Source organism: Mustela nigripes, chromosome 4, assembly GCF_022355385.1.
Source record: "Mustela nigripes isolate SB6536 chromosome 4, MUSNIG.SB6536, whole genome shotgun sequence".
Classification (NCBI taxonomy): Eukaryota; Metazoa; Chordata; class Mammalia; order Carnivora; family Mustelidae; genus Mustela; species Mustela nigripes.
This window is the reverse complement of record NC_081560.1, coordinates 178,800,267-178,820,122: the sequence shown is the minus strand read 5'-3', so window position 1 is coordinate 178,820,122 and position 19,856 is coordinate 178,800,267. Positions and strand designations below refer to the sequence as shown.

The window sequence follows — 19,856 nt, the reverse complement described above, 5'->3', positions numbered from 1 at the left end:
CTGACCTCCACTGGCAGTTTTTCCAGGGCTTTAGTATCAGTTGACTCTCAGCTGTGTTTAACCCATGTGAAGTTCTGATGGGAAGTAGAAGTGGACTGGGGAAGCTGGGGTATTTTTCCTGTTCCCCTTGGCCTTGGACAACAAACATGTTTGGCAGCTATTATCTCTCCTCCAGGACTCTGTGCTTCTCCTAGGACAGACCCACTGTATTTCCTGCTTATGCTGGGTGCTCTATCATCTGGCTGATTCTAAGACCAATTCCTCCCTCTGTTCTTCCAGCCTAAGGTTGGTAGCGACTTTTGCTAGTATCTGAGTCGCTCCACTGTCTCCTGTTTGGTTTTCAGTTTTATCATTGAGTAATCATTCCCCTATTTTGACGTACCGCTATTTCAAATACTAAGGTGTTTTCTGATCAAACCTTATCAAACCCTGGCTGATACTTCAACCAGTCATCATTCTTCTAGAAAACTTTGCCTAGTGAGCATAAGATACATTGGGAATATCTTTTTAAAAGATTTTTATTTATTTATTAAAGAGAGTGACAGAGAGAGAGTGGTGTGAGCACAGGAGCAGAGGGAGGGGCAGAGGGAAAGGGAGAAGCAGGCTCCCTGCCAAGCAGGGAGCCTGATGTGGACTTGATCCCAGTACCCTGGGATCACGACCTGAGCCAAAGGCAGACGTTTAACCAACTGAGCCACCTAGGTGTCCCAGGAATATTTCTCATAGTTGGGAATTCATACTTACATTTCTATGATAATTTGATTGGTGTTATCTTCACCAGTGTCTTTCTTTATCACAAACACTATGATTGTTTTTACTTATAGCAGTTGGCATTTAGTGGAAATTCAGTGAATGTTTTTGGGAATACTGAAAATGCCTGACTAGCTGTGAGCCTCCATTTACCCTTGGACTTTTTTCTTCTAGACTTCTAGGTTTCAACATGCCTTAGTCACAAAATGAGATTTACTACCCAGTATTCCTTCTGTTTATAAAAGCCTAGTTTCAATATTTTTTTTAAGATTCTACTTATTTATTTGTCAGAGAGAGAGAGAACACAATCGGGGGTGCAGCAGGTGGAGGGAGAAGCAGGCTTCCCACCGAACATGGAGCCTGATCCAGGACTCAGTCCCAGGATTCCAGGATCATGACCTGAGCTGAAGGCAGGTGCTTAACCGACTGAGCCACTAGGGAGTCCCAAAAGCCTGGTTTTAGTTTACAAATATGGTACATAATGGTATAATGGCACTATTTAAAACATTAAAAGAACTTCCCACTCTATGTATATAGTTCAGTGTAGCCTAAATAAAATGACTGTGATTCAAAATTTACTTGTCTTACTTCCCTTTTGGTTTTGGAGAGTTTTAGAAGTCTTGCTGAATGATAGCTGTCCAGATCTGTCTACAGTTTGTTGACTATACATACAAAGAGTCAAAAAAGATTCCCTAAAGAACTCTGATTACAAGTAAGAACATCTGAGACAGACAAATTTATAAATACATTAGATGCTTCTGAGCTGGCATTTTGGTGTGTTTGCTTAAGGCCAGATGTCTTGCAGATAGCATTTTGGTGTTCCTATTTAACCATTTGCCATTTACAGTCTTAATCTTATCAAAAGGAAGAAAAAGATTAGGGCAAATAAAGCTTTTTTGAAAATGCCAGTTTTTATGAAAACTCTGGTTTAATTCAATTTGATAATATTTGTGAATACAGTAGGGACTCAGTGGAATTTTAATCATATATAATGTTCTGTAATTTGGCTTCTTAAGTAAACTAAATGCCTTTTAAGCTTTAGTCGTAAATTCTATGCAGCATTTCTGCTCTTAGTCTAAATGGTGTTACTCGGGCCACAGTAAACTGGAGGGTCATGAGGAACAAAATTCAAAAACTGTTCAAGTTCTACTAATATCAGTGTTTAAAATGAGGGATGCAGTTCTTTGTTTCATAGTTTCTTAGTGTGTTTAATATGATTGTGAAATACTGTGAAAAGAGTAGGAACTTAAGTTAAAATATAGAAACATCAACTCCAATTCACGTAAGGCACTTTGTGAATATGAAAAAGAAGCCCAAGGGGTGCCTGGGTGGCTCAGGCGGTTAAGTGTCTGCCTTCAGCTCAGGTCATGATCTTAGGGTCCTGGGATCGAGCCCTGCGTGGAGCCCCTCATCAGGCTCCTTGCTCAATGGGAAACCTGCTTCTCCCTCTCCTTCTGTCACTCCCCCTGTTTGTCCCCGCTCCATCCCTGTCAAATAAATAAAAGAGAAAAAAAAAAGCTGAATATGAGGTATAAGCAGTGAAGCAGTGAAAAAGTAAGATCAACAGTAGGATCAGCAGTATGGGAGCATAAGTATTATAGTTAGCATTTGAATGTTCTAAGAGAGTTTGAGAACCAAATACTATGGAGGGGAGATAGCATTCTGCTAGGAAAACTGAGAAAGAATAGGAGGTGACATTTGAGCCAAGCTTCCCACGTGTATGTAGTGTTTTGAGATGGTAGGGAGGGCATTTCAAGGTGAAGGACATGAGTTAAAACCAAATAAAGAATGAGAATGGTTGAGTATGTTTAGGATACGTGTTATCCAGACTGACTAAAGAATATGGTAGTGTAGGAAGATTATACAAAACAGCAATAAAAAGGTTGGGCCGTATTACAGAAGTGCTTTAAATACCAGACTAAGAAATTTAGCTGTTACTCTGGAAGACAGTAGGAGTTATGGAAGCTTTTAGAATGAAAGTGATCTCATCAGAATCTTGGTTTAAGGCAACTTGGTTCTGAATTTGAGTCGTAGCTAGGTCACTTCTTGGCAGCATGATCTCAGCATCCTCAAATCCATTTCCACAAGCACTTTATTCCTCTATAAAATGGGACTGGTAGTGCTTCATGTGGATGTAGGAGGGATAAATGAAATCTCTATATTAAAATGTCTCGTTCAAGGGACACCTGGATAGCTCATTCAGTTAAGTGTCTGCCTTTAGCTCAGGTCATAATCCCAGGGTGCTGGGATGAGTCCCACATCTGGCTCCTTGCTCAGCGGGGAACCTGCTTCTCCCTCTGCCTGCCACTCCCCTTGTTCATGCGCTCTTGCTTTCTCTCTAACAAATAAAATCTTTAAAAATAAATAAATAAAATGTCTAGTTCACTAATAACTTCACTAAATCTGGCAGCATGGATAAAGTCAAACATGATTTATGAGGGAAGGAAGGGAAACAGTAGAGATGAGGGGCAATGAAGTCGGAACCAGAATGGTGACAATGAAAGTGGAAAATAGAATCAGTGTGACTTGGATACCACTAGAAATGCGGCGTTTGGGGAGAGTGAGACGGGAAGCCAGGACTGAAGTCATGAGGTGCCGGGAAGAGGAGAAAGAAGATCTCATTCTGGACATGTTGGGTTTGAGGTACAGTGGTTATCAAAGGTCAGTCTAGACATGGAATTTTGTTCATATGCTGCCTTGATCTGCTGTTTTTTGTTTTTATGCTTCTGATGCTGTCATTTAAGTCTTGACATCTAGTAAGTTGAACACTTTAGTTGGGGTTATATGTGCTCTGTTTTTAGATCTCTTTTTCAAATAAAGAGAATCAGAATGGTTTCACAAAAAAGTAGTAAGAATCTAAAAATTTTTAGAAGAGCTTTTGAAAACAAGTTGAGAAAATAATATTAGTAAAATTTAAACACTGTTTTTGAATTTTGTTCCTCATGACCCTCCAGTTTACTGTGGCCCGAGTAATACTCATTCACTCAGTCCATATTTTGTCATGCACTAAAGCATCCTATTTATGAGGCAGAGTACACCTCCCACAGAAACCCATGTAGCCAAATAGCTCATTTCCCAAGTCATACCCTCAGAAGCCAGTTGCAGAAGTAGGGAATAAACAATTAGAAAAGTGTTGGGTGTTACCAGAGATCCTGCAGTAGCATGCACCTCCCTGCCTACAGGTGTTCAGTCCCCTAGTCATTAGGAGCAGTAACAAGATCTGAGCACTCTCTTGTGCCAGCCATGATTGTAAGACTCTGTATGCAGCAGCCATTTAATTCTCTTATCAGCCTCATGAAAATAGGCACGCTTGTCATCACCATTTTAGATGGGAGGAAACGGAGGCACACAGAAAGTAACTTACCCAGGTCCCCCAGTCTGCACACCCAGGCAGTGTGACTCCAGAGCTGGTGGTCTTAATTACTGTACCATCCCACCAGTGGTGGGTTCAGATGTGGCCCCTTTGACACTAATTCTGTGCCTGCAGAACAAGTTATTTCCTAGTGTCTCAAATGGACGTACTAGTAACAGTACAAGGGTTAAATACCTGTGAAACACTTGGCACAGTATCCGGCCCATAATAACTATAATAGATAACTATTACCATCAACCTTGACCTGAATCCCACCTCCTTTGCTCCTTTGTTTTTAGTGCTGACATTTTATACATCCTTTTAAACCCTTCCTATGACAAGGTGAGAAGGACAGGGGAATAGCTTCCTCAGTCATGGGATAGTATCGTTTGTTTTGTAAGACTTATGAGCCAAATAGTGACTTTTAAGAACATCAGCAAGTTTAAAAAAAAAAAAAAATGAAGTTTAATAAGGGTTCTTTTAAGAAGGTGGAGATCAGCCAGCTACTGGCCATCTCAAGTGAGGATAAAATATGGACAAGCATTTAAATTTGAGGAAGGTTTAAGATAAATTAAGAATTTTGTAGAGGGGGCACCTGGGTGGCTCTGTGGGTTAAAGCCTCTGCCTTAAGTTCAGGTCATGGTCCCAGGGTCCTGGGATTGAGCCCCACATCGGGCTCTCTGCTCGGCAGGAAGCCTGCTTCCTCCTCTCTCTCTCTCTGCCTGCCTCTCTGCCTATTTGTGATATCTGTTTGTCAAATAAATAAATAAATAAAAATCTTTAAAAATTTTTTCATAGAAATAAAGTGTTCATGTCATAGCATAGAAAAAAGCCTAGCTATCTGTCATTAATAGTGTAGTTTTAGAACATTTAGAAAGTAGTAGTATATGGGACTAACCTGAGATCTCTAGCACTTTTTCATTTTACTGTAAATGTGAACTTCTGTCATTTACTAATTGAAATTACTTTCAGATAAATATATTAAAAGTAAAACTAGGTTGAAGGTTTCTTTTGTATCTTCAAATGGGCAAGGGCAAAAGGCAGCAACAACCACACTTAACTCCTGTGTCCTGTCAAACAGTCAGTCTTACTTAGTGTTTCCATAAGGTGCTGTGTATTTCTCCACATAAATATTGAACATGACCTGTTCAAAGTGGGTTTAGGACAGCTGTGTTTCTCATTTGTAAGCATGTTAATTTACATTGATATTGAATCGTACTATACAAATAAGTGGTTATATTGAAAGCTGCTTATATATAAACAGTGTGCTCTATACTAGAAAAGATAAGAATGTTTTATTAATCATTGTAAATTAGACTACTTCTGGGTAACTCATTATATTTCTTTAAACGTTATCAAGAGACTCGTAGGGTATGGACCGATGGCTCACTTTCTAAATGATGTGTGAATTAGCTTTCATAAATTGGTCAACACTGAGAATTTTGTTGGAAGTCTAAGCGGGAAGCCATTGAGCATAAAGAAGCAACATAGGTATCATGAAGCAGAATTTTAATTTCCTTGTGTTATACTCATGAATAAACTAAACAATAAAATCAGCAGTTTCTATAAGATAAAAGTGATATGTTTGGAAATTGCTATAAGCTGTACTTTTTGCCCATATTTAAAAAATTCAGAAAGCTGTAAATAAAACTGTGAAAGCCAACCATAATCCTACTACCCAGGGAGACCACCGTTAACTTTTTAGAAGAACTTTATAAACACAAGTATATACATACTATTCACAGGTTATATTTATTTCCTTAAAAAAGAGATCACGTCTTTTATAACCTGCCTTTTTTCCTACTTAATGATATACTGGGGGCCTATTTTTATTTCCATATACATGTGTTATTTTTATTTCTGCTTGATACTCCACTATGTGCCATAATTTATTTAACCAATTACTTATTAACTAACCTGTAGACTTTCCCTTTAAAAAAAAAAAGATTTTATTTCTTTATTTGAGAGAGAGAGAGCATGAGAGGGGGAAGGTCAGGGAGATGCAGACTCTCCACTGAGCAGGGAGCACCGATGCCTGGACTACAGGATCTGACCTGAGTCGAAGGCAGTTGCTTAACTAACTGTGCCACCGAGGTGCCCTTTCCTATTTTCTGATGTTGTAAAGAAATCTCTAATGTCACTGTGAATATATTCATGCACGTCCATTGTTGAAGTCATGGTTTGGCATACTTTTTCTATAAAAAGCCAAACAGCAAATACTTCAGGCTTTGTAAGTCAGATAGTCGTATTCACAACTACTCAACTCTTCTGTCTTAACTCTAAAGCAGCTAGAGACAATACATTAACAAATGAGCGTGGCTGTTTTCCAGTAAAATTTCTTTAAATAACAGTCCACAGGTTACAGTTTGTTGACCCTTGATCCAAATGATTCTTTGGTCTGAGACTGTGCAAAAGTAAAAGGCTATTGGTACATATTTCACAGTTGCATTCCTGCTAGAAAAAGGTCTATAGATTGTTTCAGTGTTAATTTTCTGACTTTGATACTTGTATTGTGGTTTTAAGAAAATGGCCTTGTTGAAAATGGCCAAATATTTAGAGGTAAAGGAGGCATTATGTCTGCAACTTATTTTCAGATGGTTCAGAAAAAATATGCAGAGTGAGACCCAAATGTGGCAAAATGTTAACAATTGGGAGGGCTGGATTCAGGATAAAATGGAAATCCTTTGTACTATTTTTGCATCTTTTCCATAAGTTTGAAATGATTTCAAGATTAAAAATAATAATCCGTCTCTAAGACTCTTTAATGAGTCTTTAAGACTCATTATTTGGCATCTATTTTCTATATAAAGCCAAACAGTAAATACATTCTTTAAAGAGTCTTAGCTGTAATACTAAACTTGCTTCTTTTCTTCAAATATGCCTAGCTTTCATCTCCTCATGTCAAAGCTACTGCTCTCATTGTTGGATATATTGCCTCCACTCCTGACCTGGCCTGATAAACTATTATTACTCTTTCAAGTGTCAAATTAAATTTGTTTTTTAGGGATGCCTTCCTTGATTTCTAAATGTTATTAGGCGACGCCCATTAAATCGCATATGTAGTATTGTAATTATTTGTTCAACCTACCTGTTCTTCCTGCTTCCATGAGGCCAGGGAAGCTCATCTGTGTTGTTCACAGCTACACCTCAAGGGCAAGTGCCTAAGCATTTGAATGTGTGAGTGAATCAATTGGTGCATTTCTTCCCATCACTTTTCTTCCTTGGTAGCTTTGCTGTAGGTTTTGGTAAATGTGTGTTTCTTAAATCAACACTGATTTTCTAAAAATGTTACCACCACTTCATTTTGAGAAGAGGAGTTATAGAATACACTGATATGTCTGAAGATCATGAGTGTCTTTTGAAATTGTAATGTAGTGAGAATTCTGGTAGAAAGGTCTTGGTTTATTACCTCATGGACCGGAAAGACGGAATAGCTACTTGGCATTTAAAAGCCTGCTGATAAAAGTTCCGGTGTATACTCGTGTTGTGTCCATATGTGTGCACATTGTTGGTGTGCCTTTTCTTCCATCCCTGCCCAGCTACTCTACTAAAAAAGCTGGGAAATAGTTATCAGGGTGTCTTTTTCAGAAATGTACTTGATGAAGAAATACTCAAAAGTATACCTGCTCGTAGTAATTTAGGGTCTTTCACTTACTGATTCTTTTTCTTGGACTTCTCGGTTGTTTGGGGTTTTTTTTTAATCTCCCTCCATGTTAAAAGCTTGTATAGGATAGAACAGTTTGTAAAAGAGCTATATTGATGTGTTATTAAAATATATCCTTTTCTTATCCATTGTATAAAATTATGTGCATGTTAGGAAGGGATTAAAAAATCAATATGTTGTTTTCCCCCCAGGTGAAAATATAGCATCCCAGCTGGGTCCAAGAAAGGCTAAAAGGATGTCAGAGTATGAGAGCTCTTAAAGGCTATCTTGGTGTTTTTACTAAATTGCTCTCCACAAAATAGCTAGAATTTTTTAACCTGTGTCTGACATTATTGGCAAAGTTAAATGCAGCTGTCTGCAATCTTGTATGTATTGACTTGTGATTCAGAGCCTGTAATTGCTGTTTAGTTAGTATGTGTCAGCAATTCTTGACAATTGATAAACTTTTTTGGTATGAAATTCAGAAAATAATAGAAGTAATATTTCTACTCCATTAAAACCTACTTTTTGGTTTTTAACAAAACTCTGGCCAGTTAACACAGACTAAGCCACACAGAAAACACTACATCCTACTTTTATGCTGTATTTGTAACTTTACAGTTGCATAAATACAGCACTTTGAGTTTAATATGAGGTATTTTCTGTGACTGTCTCTAACACTGTATTTGTTAAGTTAGAGCTTATTTGAAACGGGTGTCTACCAAAACTAGCTAGAGCAAAAAAGAGGTACTTTTTTGGTGTTGCACAGATGCCACAGGCAGATGTGAGGGCCACTGTTCATGGTTTTGTGGGTTAGACTCTGTTTAACCTTTAGCAGGAGTGTAGCTAGGCCTTAGAAACAAACTGGAACCAGAAACTAAACCATTGTCAGGCCTCTCCTCCTTCTCTGCTCCTGGCTATTTATATGCCTTATTCTTCACTCTGCAGACTGACTTTGTTTCCCACTTCATAGGAAGATATACCAATGCCTACTGCTAGCTACACTTATATATATCCCATTCAAGGAATCGCTGAATTTGATGAATTCCCACTATCCAGGAAGGAACTCTGATTGGTCCATCTTGGGTCAGGTGTGTGCCCTGGACCAGGTAAGGAGGCAGCGTAGTGGACCGGTGTTATAGAAGTCTGGCTGTTCCCACCATAACCATACTGCAGAGACAGATCCAGAGCAGGGGAGAACGTGGTACATTGTAAATGTTTAATATGTACTAACCTACAACTTTCTTCTTTCTCTTATAAAATATCAGGCATGCCACAAAATTTAGGTTTAAGGAACATATTTGTGGCAAATAGATTTTAGTAGATGTTTATAAATCTATATACATTTGTTGTAAGATTATATATTGTAGGACTTTTTCTCTATTAGTATTATAATACATAGGATTCTGTGATATGTTCTATGAAATGCTGCTGCTTTTTCCTAGTAAAATGTGTTGTTAAAACCAGGGTAAGAATTTTTTCTCCCATTAAATCTCAACTGATACCATCATGATGGTTCTAATTTTCTGATGTGCTCTGAACTCTTGTCTCCATCTCTCTGCTCTAGCAGTGTTACTGTGACCTAGAACGATAGCCTCTCCAGCATTTCCCACACTCCCTGGCCCAACTCCCTACACTGGCTGTCAAATTCTTCTCTTCCGGGGCTCCTGAGTGTCTCAGTGGGTTAAAGCCTCTGCCTTCGGCTCAGGTCATGATCCCGGGGTCCTGGGATCGAGCCCCGAATCGGACTCTCTGCTCAGCAGGAAGCCTGCTTCTCCCTCTCTCTCACTCACTCTGCCTGCCTCTCTGCCTACTTGTGATCTCTTGTCTGTCGAATAAATAAATAAAAAATTTTTTAAACAAATCACCTTTAAAAAAAAAATTCTTCTCATCCTTTCAGATAGAACTTAAATGCCATTTTTTACCTGAAGCCTTCCCCAGACCCTTCCTCCAGAGGTAGTTTTCACTTCCCCCTGAATTCCCATAATGCCATATCCATAAATGTCTTGTGGCCCACTGTGCTTTTCTTTTGGAATATCATTTAGATAATCTCTAAAACAATGATAATGAGCATTTAGTCACTGACCACGATGCCTCCAACCCTCTAACGAAGGTAGGATCCTTGTGATCTGAACAGTCTCAGGATCCTGGAGTTTGTATTGTTTGTATCACCACAGATTTGGATTTGGAGGATTTGGCTTGAGACTTCCAGACAAATTCCATGAAGTTAACCAGCTGACTGCTCCAAAGGGAAAAGGTTTTGTGGCACCATTTAGTACCGCCCCATTCATTATTTACTATCATTGCTTTACTTGGGACAAGAAGGTTTTCCTTGAAGAAACCTAGAAAGCAAACTTTCATGTCTACAGAGATTTTGATTGAAAATTTTATTAGAGGTTAACTTTTCCTTAATTGTAATTTATCTTTTACAGTAGGGGCTCACCAAGAGTTTGATAGAACCTAAAAATATCCAGTTGGCTGCTTATAAGAAAGGAAAAATTATTGCATGATGATTATTAAGATAAACCCCAGGCCTTCCACCTTAACATTAACATTAACATTTGTTGCCACAGACATTTTGCCTTCACTTTCATCCTCCCCCCCTTTCTCTTTATTTAATAAAGAGTTCATGACCAGGGGTACCTGGGTGACTCAGTCAGTTAAGTGTCCAACTCTTGATTTTGGCTCAGGTGTGATCTCAGGGTTGTGAGATCAAGCCCCACCCATGGTGGGTGTGGGGCCTGCTTGAGATTCTCTCTCTCCCTCAGCCCCCCAAAAAGATTTCATACTCAGCACCCAAAGGACAACATAGTATTGGTCCATGTTCATTTTTTCTTCACAGTACTTTATTTGTCCATAAGAAGTACAGTTTTTCTTACCCTACTGTTCTTTTTGTTCTTTTTGGCCTCTTCCTTTTACTTTTCATCTGATAGGTCTTTAGTCTCCTGCATAGAGAAAACTTTATGAGATGAAAACTTAGAATTTTGTGAAAAGGTAGATATTTATCACCATTAGTTTAATTTCTGCCTCTTTGGAAATAAAGACCCTGCTTGAGCCCATTGAACTTCTAATTGATTTGAACTGGCTGTTCTTTTACCAACTGTTGACACCAGTCACCAAAGAGTCTTTTTCAGTAAGACAGTTTTTTTAAGTCAGTCATAAACTTAGCCCCTCAGTCTTGATCCTACAAAACTAATGTTTGCCTGATATACTTTAAATATTTTAATATCCTGAATTGATGTTTGTGTCGTAATAGTTTGCCTTGTTTCCTTAGCTATGTATTGAGTTCATTCCCAGCAGACTGTTTTTTTTTTTTTTTAAGATTTTATTTATTTATTTGACAGAGAGAGAGATCACAAGTAGGCAGAGAGGCAGGCAGAGAAAGAGAGGAAGAAGCAGGCTCCCCGCTGAGCAGAGAGCCCGATGTGGGGCTCCAGCCCAGGACCCTGGGATCATGACCTGAGCTGAAGGCAGAGGCCTTAACCCACTGAGCCACCCAGGCACCCCGCAGACTGGTTTTTGAATTTCCTTTTGTGTTACCATTTTTGATTAATAGTGCTAAGTTTTGCTAGTAACAGTAATAACAACTGAACCTTTTCAGAGCTCCACATTTGAGATAGCTATCTCATCTTACCAGTGACATTAAGAGACGTTAACATTCTGCTCAAGTCATAGTCAAGGGTTATTATAGACATCAACATGTAGATACTTCACCCCTAAATATTTCAGTATGACTCTTCTAAGAACAGGGCATTTTTCATAACCATAATAAATAGTCACACATAATAAGAAAATTAATAGTTCCCTAATTTTACCTAATAGTCCAAATTAAAATGTCCTCAATGTTCCATAAATACTTTGTAGCCTTTTTTTTCTTTCTAAACTGGTATCAGATCAAGATTCATACATAACATTGGGTTGTGACATCTCTTTAGTTCTGTGTCCTGTTTTATTTGTTATTTAATCTAAAACAGTGTCTCCACCTTTGTGGGGAGTGGTATTCCCAGAAGGTGATTTCTGTAATCTTATAATTTCATACACATTTATTAACTGGCTTCTTTTCGGCAGGAGGCACAGGGTGGGTAAAGAAAACCCTTCAACTGGGTGCTAAATAATATGTAAACGAATGGATAAAGGAATTTAAGAGCTGACTACAGAAGCCATACTTACATAAATTCTACATTTGAAGTGAAAGCTATGTTGTTTGAGGGGAAAAAGAAAAAAAAAAACTCCCAAGAAAAGCTAAAGGTTCTACAAGACAGAAATTTCAATAATGCTCAGCTTTATAATAAATAATATTTATGTAATTGAGATAGTTGTAAACACTGCTGATCTTTAGCTTTTAGAACCAAACTTGATAATTAGAGTTACAAAACTAATAGTTATCATCTTTGACAGTAGAATTTAGAAGGTAAAGAGGTGAGGTGAAGGGAATGAGAGAAGTCCTAATATCAAGAAAGATGAAAAAGAAATAGAACTATAAGTGTACTAGTTAAAATTATAAAGAGTTTATGTAAGGGAACTAAAAATAGTGATGAGTTCTACTGTGTTTGGGGAAAGGAAGATGGTGCTAATCCTTGTCTCTTACAGTAGGAAGTCTGCAAATTGTCTAAAATTTGATACATTAAGAGATAATAATGTTTTCCCTACAGGAAGAAAGGTAATCCCTAAGCAGCTAGGTAGTTGCTGTGGTGTAGGAGTGGGGGGCTTGGAAAAAGAGGACTGTTGCTTTTTAGTATAAGCTATTTTATGTATTTGATTTTTTTTAACCACATGCAAGTATTTGATGAAAATTAAAAGTTTATTCATATTCTTTTAATATATTTTCGAGTGGTTTTGTTTCTTTTTCAGACACAGTTCTTCTTATAATTATGTCTGGTTTAATCCAGTATCTACAATGTAGTATTTCTAGTTATCTGTACATAGAGTGAGGAAACATTTGATTGACATAAATGGAAAAACTATCTAAATGTTGCTCTCCTTCCTGATTGACTTAAGGACCATCTAAATTCATCCCAGATTGTTTTTATTAAATTAAGTAAATTGGAGAACTAAGAGCTATCTGAATAAATTATCAGTAATATATATATATTTAACTATCTTAAGACAAAAATGGTATATTGGCAGTTTTGTTTTTGCTTTATTTTTAATAGCTTTATTAAGGCATCATTTAAATGCAATAAATTCACTAAGAATATAGTTGGTGAATTTTGGTAATTGTATGCAATCATATAGTCTTTACCCCAATCAAGATATAGAATATTTCCATCACCGTGAAAATTTTATTTGTGATACTCTATGCCCTCAGTCTGCAGTCTCCAACCCCCAGTCCTCGACAAGTACTAATCTGTTTTCTGTCACTATAATTTTGCCTTTCTTAGAACTTCATACAAATTGAATCATAGAGCATATGGTCTTTTGTGTTTAACTCCTTTCACTCCACATGTCTTTAAGATTTATCTATGTTGTGTATGCTATATATTGTAAGCCTTGAAATCAGAGAGTATATCCTTGTCCTATTTAAGGATGGGTTTGGGTATTCCAGGTCCTTCACCTTTCTTTGACTTTGCCTCTTCAAAGGCCTGCAGAAATTTCTGTTCGAATCTGTAGATATATTGGGAAGAACTGGCATCTTAACAGTAATGAGTTTTTCAGTCTGTGAACATGGTATTATTTTCCATGTATTTTGGCCTAATTTAATTTTCCTTTGCAGTGTTTTATAGTTTTCAGCATACAGATCCTGCACCTCTTTCATTGAATTTAACCCCAAAATCTTTTATGTTATTGTAAATGAATTTGGAGTCTGTGACCTGATTTCACTTATTAATAGTTGTTTTGTAGCCTTCATAGGATTACTCATTTCTGGTTATAAGATCATGTTATTTGTACATAAAGACCATTTTTCTCCTCTCTTTCCAATCTCTATGCCTTCCCTTTTTCTTGTGTTATGACTGTGATTGTACCCTTCAGTATAATACTGAATTGAAATGGTGAAAGCAGAAATCCTTTTTTATTTCTGATCTCAGGTAGAAAACATTGACTATTATGTTACCTGTAGATTTTTGTGGACGCCCATAATCTGTTTTAAGAGTCCCCTTGTATTTTTAATTTGTTTGGAACTTTTATCATGAATGGATTTGGGTTTTTTTTTTCTTTTTTTGTTTTGTTTGTATTTTCTTAATATGGTAAATTATGTTGATTGATTCTCGGCTGCTTAAATCAAACTTAAATTCCTGGATATCAGCTCCACTTGTTTTTAATTATTGTCCTTTTTATACATTGTTAGGTTGAATTCCCTAAAAAAATTTTTAGGAAATTTTGCTTCTATGTTCGAACATTAGAAATATTAGTCTGTAGTTCTGCTTTCTTGTTTTTGTATTTGTCCGGGTGTGGGAATTAGGGGATAGCATTGGCCCTAACATAATTTGGGAAGATTTCGATAAGATTGCTATTGTTTCTTCCTTGAGAATTCATCAAAGAAGCAGTCTAGACCTAGAGTCTGGGGGTTAGGGGGAAGAGGAATGGGGGAATTATAAATTTGATATAAATAGTAGATATGGCAATATCCAAAATTTCTGTTTTCTGGGGGTATCTTTTGAGGGAATTTTTCCAGTGCATCTAAATTGTCAAGTGGTTTGGCATAAAATAGTCTAAAAATCGCCTTATTCTCTTACTATCTATAGATTTTGTAGTGATAGTCCCTCTTATTTGATTTTGGTAATGTGTCTTTTGTTTCTTCATGAGTCTGGCCTAGAGGCTTATCACTTTTATTACTTCATTAATCAGCTCTCATGATTGATTTCTCTGTTTTTATATTTCATTAATTTCTGCGCTTTATTCTTTCCTTCTGTTTTGAGATTTCTGATTTAATGTAGGAGTTAAGATGACCAATTTTGGATTTTTTGCCACTAGCATAAGCACTGAAAGTAGTAAACACAGCTTTAGTTATATCCTACAGATTTTAATAATTTGTGTTTTCATCATTCCATTCAGAATGTTTTTTAATTTTTCTTGATTCCTTCTTTGGCCATGAATTAGATAGGAACACACTGTTTTACTTTGTAAATATTTGGGATTTTCCTAGTCATTGTTAGTTGATTTCTAATTTAATTCCATTCAGAAAACATACCTTGAATTTCAGTCTTTTAAATTTATTGACACTTACTTCATGACCTAGCACATCCTGGTGAACTTACCATGTGCACTTGAATGTGTATTTGTCATTACTAGGCATCACGTTCTTTTTTTTTTTTTTTTAATATGTTATTTATTTGACAGACAGAGATCACAAGTAGGCAGAGAGGCAGGCAGAGAGAGAATGGAAGGGAAGCAGGCTCCCTGCCAAGCAGAGAGCCCGACGCGGGACTCGATCCCAGGACCCTGGAATATAACCTGAGCTGAAGACAGAGGCTTTAACTCACTGAGCCACCCAAGCGCCCCTCACGTTCTTTTCAATGTCACATATATCAGGAGTGATAATGTTCAGAACATCTTGTCTTTCCTTATTTTTTTCTGGTTATATGGATTGCTGAGAGAAGGGTAGAGCAACAAGCTAACCCTCTAATGGTAGGTTGCGTAAGGGAACCATTGCAGAGGGCCGTGCATACGATGAGGACAGTAATTTGTGACCATATTTTATAACCTACCACAGGGTTCATTTTACCTCTTCTCTGGTTTTGTATACATTTTAAATTTTCTATAATAAAATTTTCAAAACCAAAACCTCTCAGGTAATGAGGTGTCCCTTATTTCGGGGGCAGGGGGTACATGCCACATGCAGATATATAAGAAATATTTGGGATTTTTATTTTCACCTCATCATTTAAAGAATTGTATTTTGGCATATGTTTTAGTGTTGCATGGTATATCCAGTAGTCATATATATGATTTTAAAATACAGATAACTGTGTATGGAGGGGAATTTTTTATTTTTGGCTATTCTTAATTAAAAATAGTTCATATGGAGATACCAGTTTTGTTCCAGAAGTCATGGTATCATTTGGATAGTCTTGTAAACTTTATCATAAATTTGACATTAAAAGGTTTTGTGTGATACTCTTTTTTTTTTTTTTAAAGATTTATTTATTTGAGAGAAAGAGATAGTAACAGAGGTAGCAAGAGAGAGCACAAGCGGGGAGGAGAGGGAGAAGCAGGCTCCCGCTGAGCAAGGAGCCTGACATGGGGCTCGATCCCGGGACCCTGGGATCACGACCTGAGCCAAAGGCAGGCACTTAACCAGCAAAGCCACCCAGGCACCCCATGTGATACTCATTTTTAAGTGTTTTCTCAGGTTTTTAATTATGAAGTGTTTTTATACTCTTAAAACTTTTGCTGTCAGAACTTAAATTTTTAAATTTCTGTTTCAGAGACCACTGTACCTATAATCCCAAAATTAGGTCAGCACTGTGAGTTTAGAAGGAAACAAAATAATTTTAACAAGAGGCAAAAGAAATGGTGTCTTGTTTGGTTCCCTGTGTAAGTTATGAAATCAATAGCATTTAGTATTAATCAGTAGTAAAAAAGGGGGCAGGCAGTAATGTATTATCTACCCTTACTACCGTTCCTCCTGAAAACCCTTAGCCTTTTCCATCTGGAATGTTTACTTCAAGAATCATTTGAAATAAGAAAAGCAAAGGGAATAGTATGATTGGTATATAGAAAATAAAATAAGTCATTTACATAAAACCTGTACGAGCCTCAATTCCCTTCTCAACCTTATCCACCCAACTTCTATTCCATGTTAAGAACAAGGAGTAAATCACAAAAAGTACATTCCAAGTGTTAGTTTTTTAAATTTACAGTTCTCAGATTCATTCAGTTTCCTTTTTTGCCCATCTGGTACTGTTAACTTTCTCATATTAAAAAATGTTACGTTGTAAGTTTTAGATTTGGCATTCTGTATGTTAAGAATATATTTATGTTTGTGGATTTGAAAGAATGTATTCTTAAGGGCTTTTTTAAAGTGAAAACCACTATTAACATTATACAGTGATTATTTACTATATCATAAGGCAAGACTGGACAGAGATTTTTTAGAGGTTTAAATACGTATGTTTTTTAGAAGGGTTTTTTGTTTGTAAACCTTTACATAATCAAAAACTTGACTATATTTCCCATTTCTTGAGTATAATGTGATTAAGATTTTCCTTAATCTAAAAGCAACTTTACAAAATCTAGTAACATCCATATTAAAAAATAATTTCTAGTTAGGTCTCTTTTACTGGCCAACACCATTAGGTAGGAGAATAAAAATTTCTGGCTTTTAAAAGTAGGGTTTATTTATTAAAGCAATACAGACAGTGATATATTAGGATATTAGCAAGTTATTTGAAGGAGTCCCTCATGAGATCTCTTAAAGACCAGAACTAAGAAACATGGGCTGAATGATAATACAATTAGACTGATTTGTAATTTGTTTAACTCAATAAACACAGATTGAATTCTTCTCATCAAGAAGAATGTCGCATTTAATCTGTTTTTTTAAATCAGTAATTTCAATGAGGACCTAACATGTGTTGTCTTTTTAGTTCACAGACGATGTGAATCTGGGCACATATTTTGATAAATTAGGTGATATTTGTTTAGAAAACAAAATGATCTTGATGAGTTAGAGAAGGATAGCTCAATAAGATACCTGTTAACAAAACGAATGTAAACTCTTTTACTTTGCTCCCCAAAAGATAATTTAATAATACATCATAAAAAAGAAGATATTTCCCATTATATTTCAAAAAAGCAAGACTCAGAATTATATTCACAATGAGATCTTAATTTTGTGTTAAAATACATATATTAGGAGGTATAATATACAGCAGTTCTGGATGATATGATTAGGAGTGTTTTCTTTTCATTTTACCTCTCTATTTCCAAATATTCTACAGTGAGAATGGATCTTAAATAAGACACACTGAAGATAAGAAAGTATTTAATGTTTCTGAACCCCAATTTGTAGTCTGAGCATATGTTAACTTATATTGTCACAGTGAAAATCTCCCCCTCTTTTACTTGTCTGAAAAACAGTCATCATGGCACAAAAGTCAGCATCAGCTACAGTTGTTCCCAGTGAGCTCTTTTCTCACTCACCTACCATGAACCCATTGACTGTTTTCATTTTTTTCTCTTTATCAAAGGTTGAATTAATAAAGGGGAATTTACAGAGTGTCGGACTTACACTTCGTCTTGTCCAGTCAACTGACGGGTATGCTGGGCATGTCATAATTGAGACGGTGGCCCCAAACTCGCCTGCTGCACTTGCAGATCTTCAGCGGGGAGACCGACTGATTGCTATTGGAGGTAATTGTGCAACACACTTCACACTTACAGAGAAATCAGTGAGCAAATGTGGGAATTTTCCCTGTCTTCATTCTTTCTATGAGCACATGTTACTTTTATAATGGAAAGAGAATAACTTTATTAAAAATAAAAATCTGAAGGGAGTCTTCATTTAAAACACATGTGCCGTTTTTAGTCCGTAGGTATCAGTCTGTAAAACACTTCATCTTACGCCGCTCTTCTGTGAACTTCTCTTGTTTTCCTTTCCATCCACCTTCTGCTCCTCTAGTGTTCGGTGAATGTGGATGTGGTCAGCGGTCCTTCTGTATGACCGCCGTACCACTCTGGGCCCAAAACTGACCGTGTTGGTACTATGACCCCCATCACTTAGGACTAGATAATGACCAGGAGGGAGACTAATATTCCTTGTCCAAGAGGGCACATTTGAACTGTCCTGTGGCCCCGTACTGATGGCTCTGTGTTGTCCCTGATCGACCAGCCATTTGGTAACATGCAGTCACTAGAGTACAGCCCGTATCACTATTGCCCTGGAAGAATGTGTCCCCCGCATGCCTTCCTGTCAGCTGGATAGATGACATAAATTCTGGTGATAGGCAGGTTATTTGCTTGGATGTTTATGAATAAGCAGTAGGATTCCCTGTACACACCAATGGGAAAAAAGACCAAACCTTTCAGACCTTTGTAGTACCTGCCCCGCCCTCCCCCCCCCCATTCTAGGCTTGTCAAGAGATTTCTTAAACATATGGTTGGTCACAGCCGAGCTTCCCAAAACAATATGGTATATTCTTTCACAGCTAAGATAATAAAGAAGGTAGATCAGTTCCTAAAGCAAGGAGTTTGCCTTTGTTACATGTTGAACCTTTGATTCAAAACCATCATGACAGTAAAATAATGACATTTAGTTGCACACCTGGAAACTCAACTAAGTCCATATTTCACATGGAAATCCCTTTGGTGGGTCATAAATAGTGATTCTCAAACCTTCTGACTGTATTCTAGTCATCCAGGCTTGGTGTTAAAATAGGGATTCTGCTTCAGCAGACCTGGACAGGGACCCAAGATTTTGCATTTCTCAGAAGCCCCCAGATGCTGCTGCTCTTCATAGGCACTGAGGATGGCAGAGCCATAAAACAGACACCCACTGTTACATGGTTGTTTCAAATAAACACAGCAATTATTCCCCCTCAGCTAAAAACTAGAATTCAGTATAAATTCTTTATATCCACGTATCCCTTTGTTCTGCAAGATATATTTTCTTTTTTATGACCTTTTATAAAAGGTTTTTTTGTTTGTTTGTTTTTAGTTACACATGTAGTAAATATTCTCCAAAATAAATATCTATTCTCAAAAAGAAAGCAATATAAATGTGTACAGAGTGGAAAAACTAAAGGTCACCCCTTAATAGCTATAATTTATAAAAACAAAGTATTCACTGAGATAAGGAGCAGGTATAATATTTTCTATACCTGTAACTTATTTGTACCGGTATATAATATTTTGAATGTTTAGTAATGGGATTGGTGGTAATTGAAATAAGATCAGCATATAGTGCTTATTATATTTGAAGCTCAATGATGGAGTTCACTTTTCTTCTATTTCCTCTATTTTTGTATATATTTGTAAAATTGCAAAAGAAAAGGAACCCAGATTTGGCCAACTAGCTCTGAGAGGAGCAGTGGTTGTCTCCACAAAGCTCCTGGTGGTTGGGGAAGAGATGAGGCCAGATGTTAAGTCACAAAGAACGAGTTTAGATTAAGTTGAAGTTCTTCTACAGCTCAGTAGAGGGACTTACTTTTCATTGTATATATGTCAGACTAC

General features: G+C 37.0%; 1 protein-coding gene across 1 annotated transcript in view; it reads left to right on the top strand.

The window, feature by feature from the left end:
- Window positions 1–19,856, top strand: part of PDZD8 (PDZ domain containing 8) — a 74,788-nt gene that overhangs the window by 49,929 nt on the left and 5,003 nt on the right. Inside the window, exon 4 of the mRNA XM_059398680.1 lies at window positions 17,876–18,038. Coding sequence (XP_059254663.1) covers window positions 17,876–18,038 — 163 coding nt within the window. The remainder of the gene's footprint in view (window positions 1–17,875; window positions 18,039–19,856) is intronic.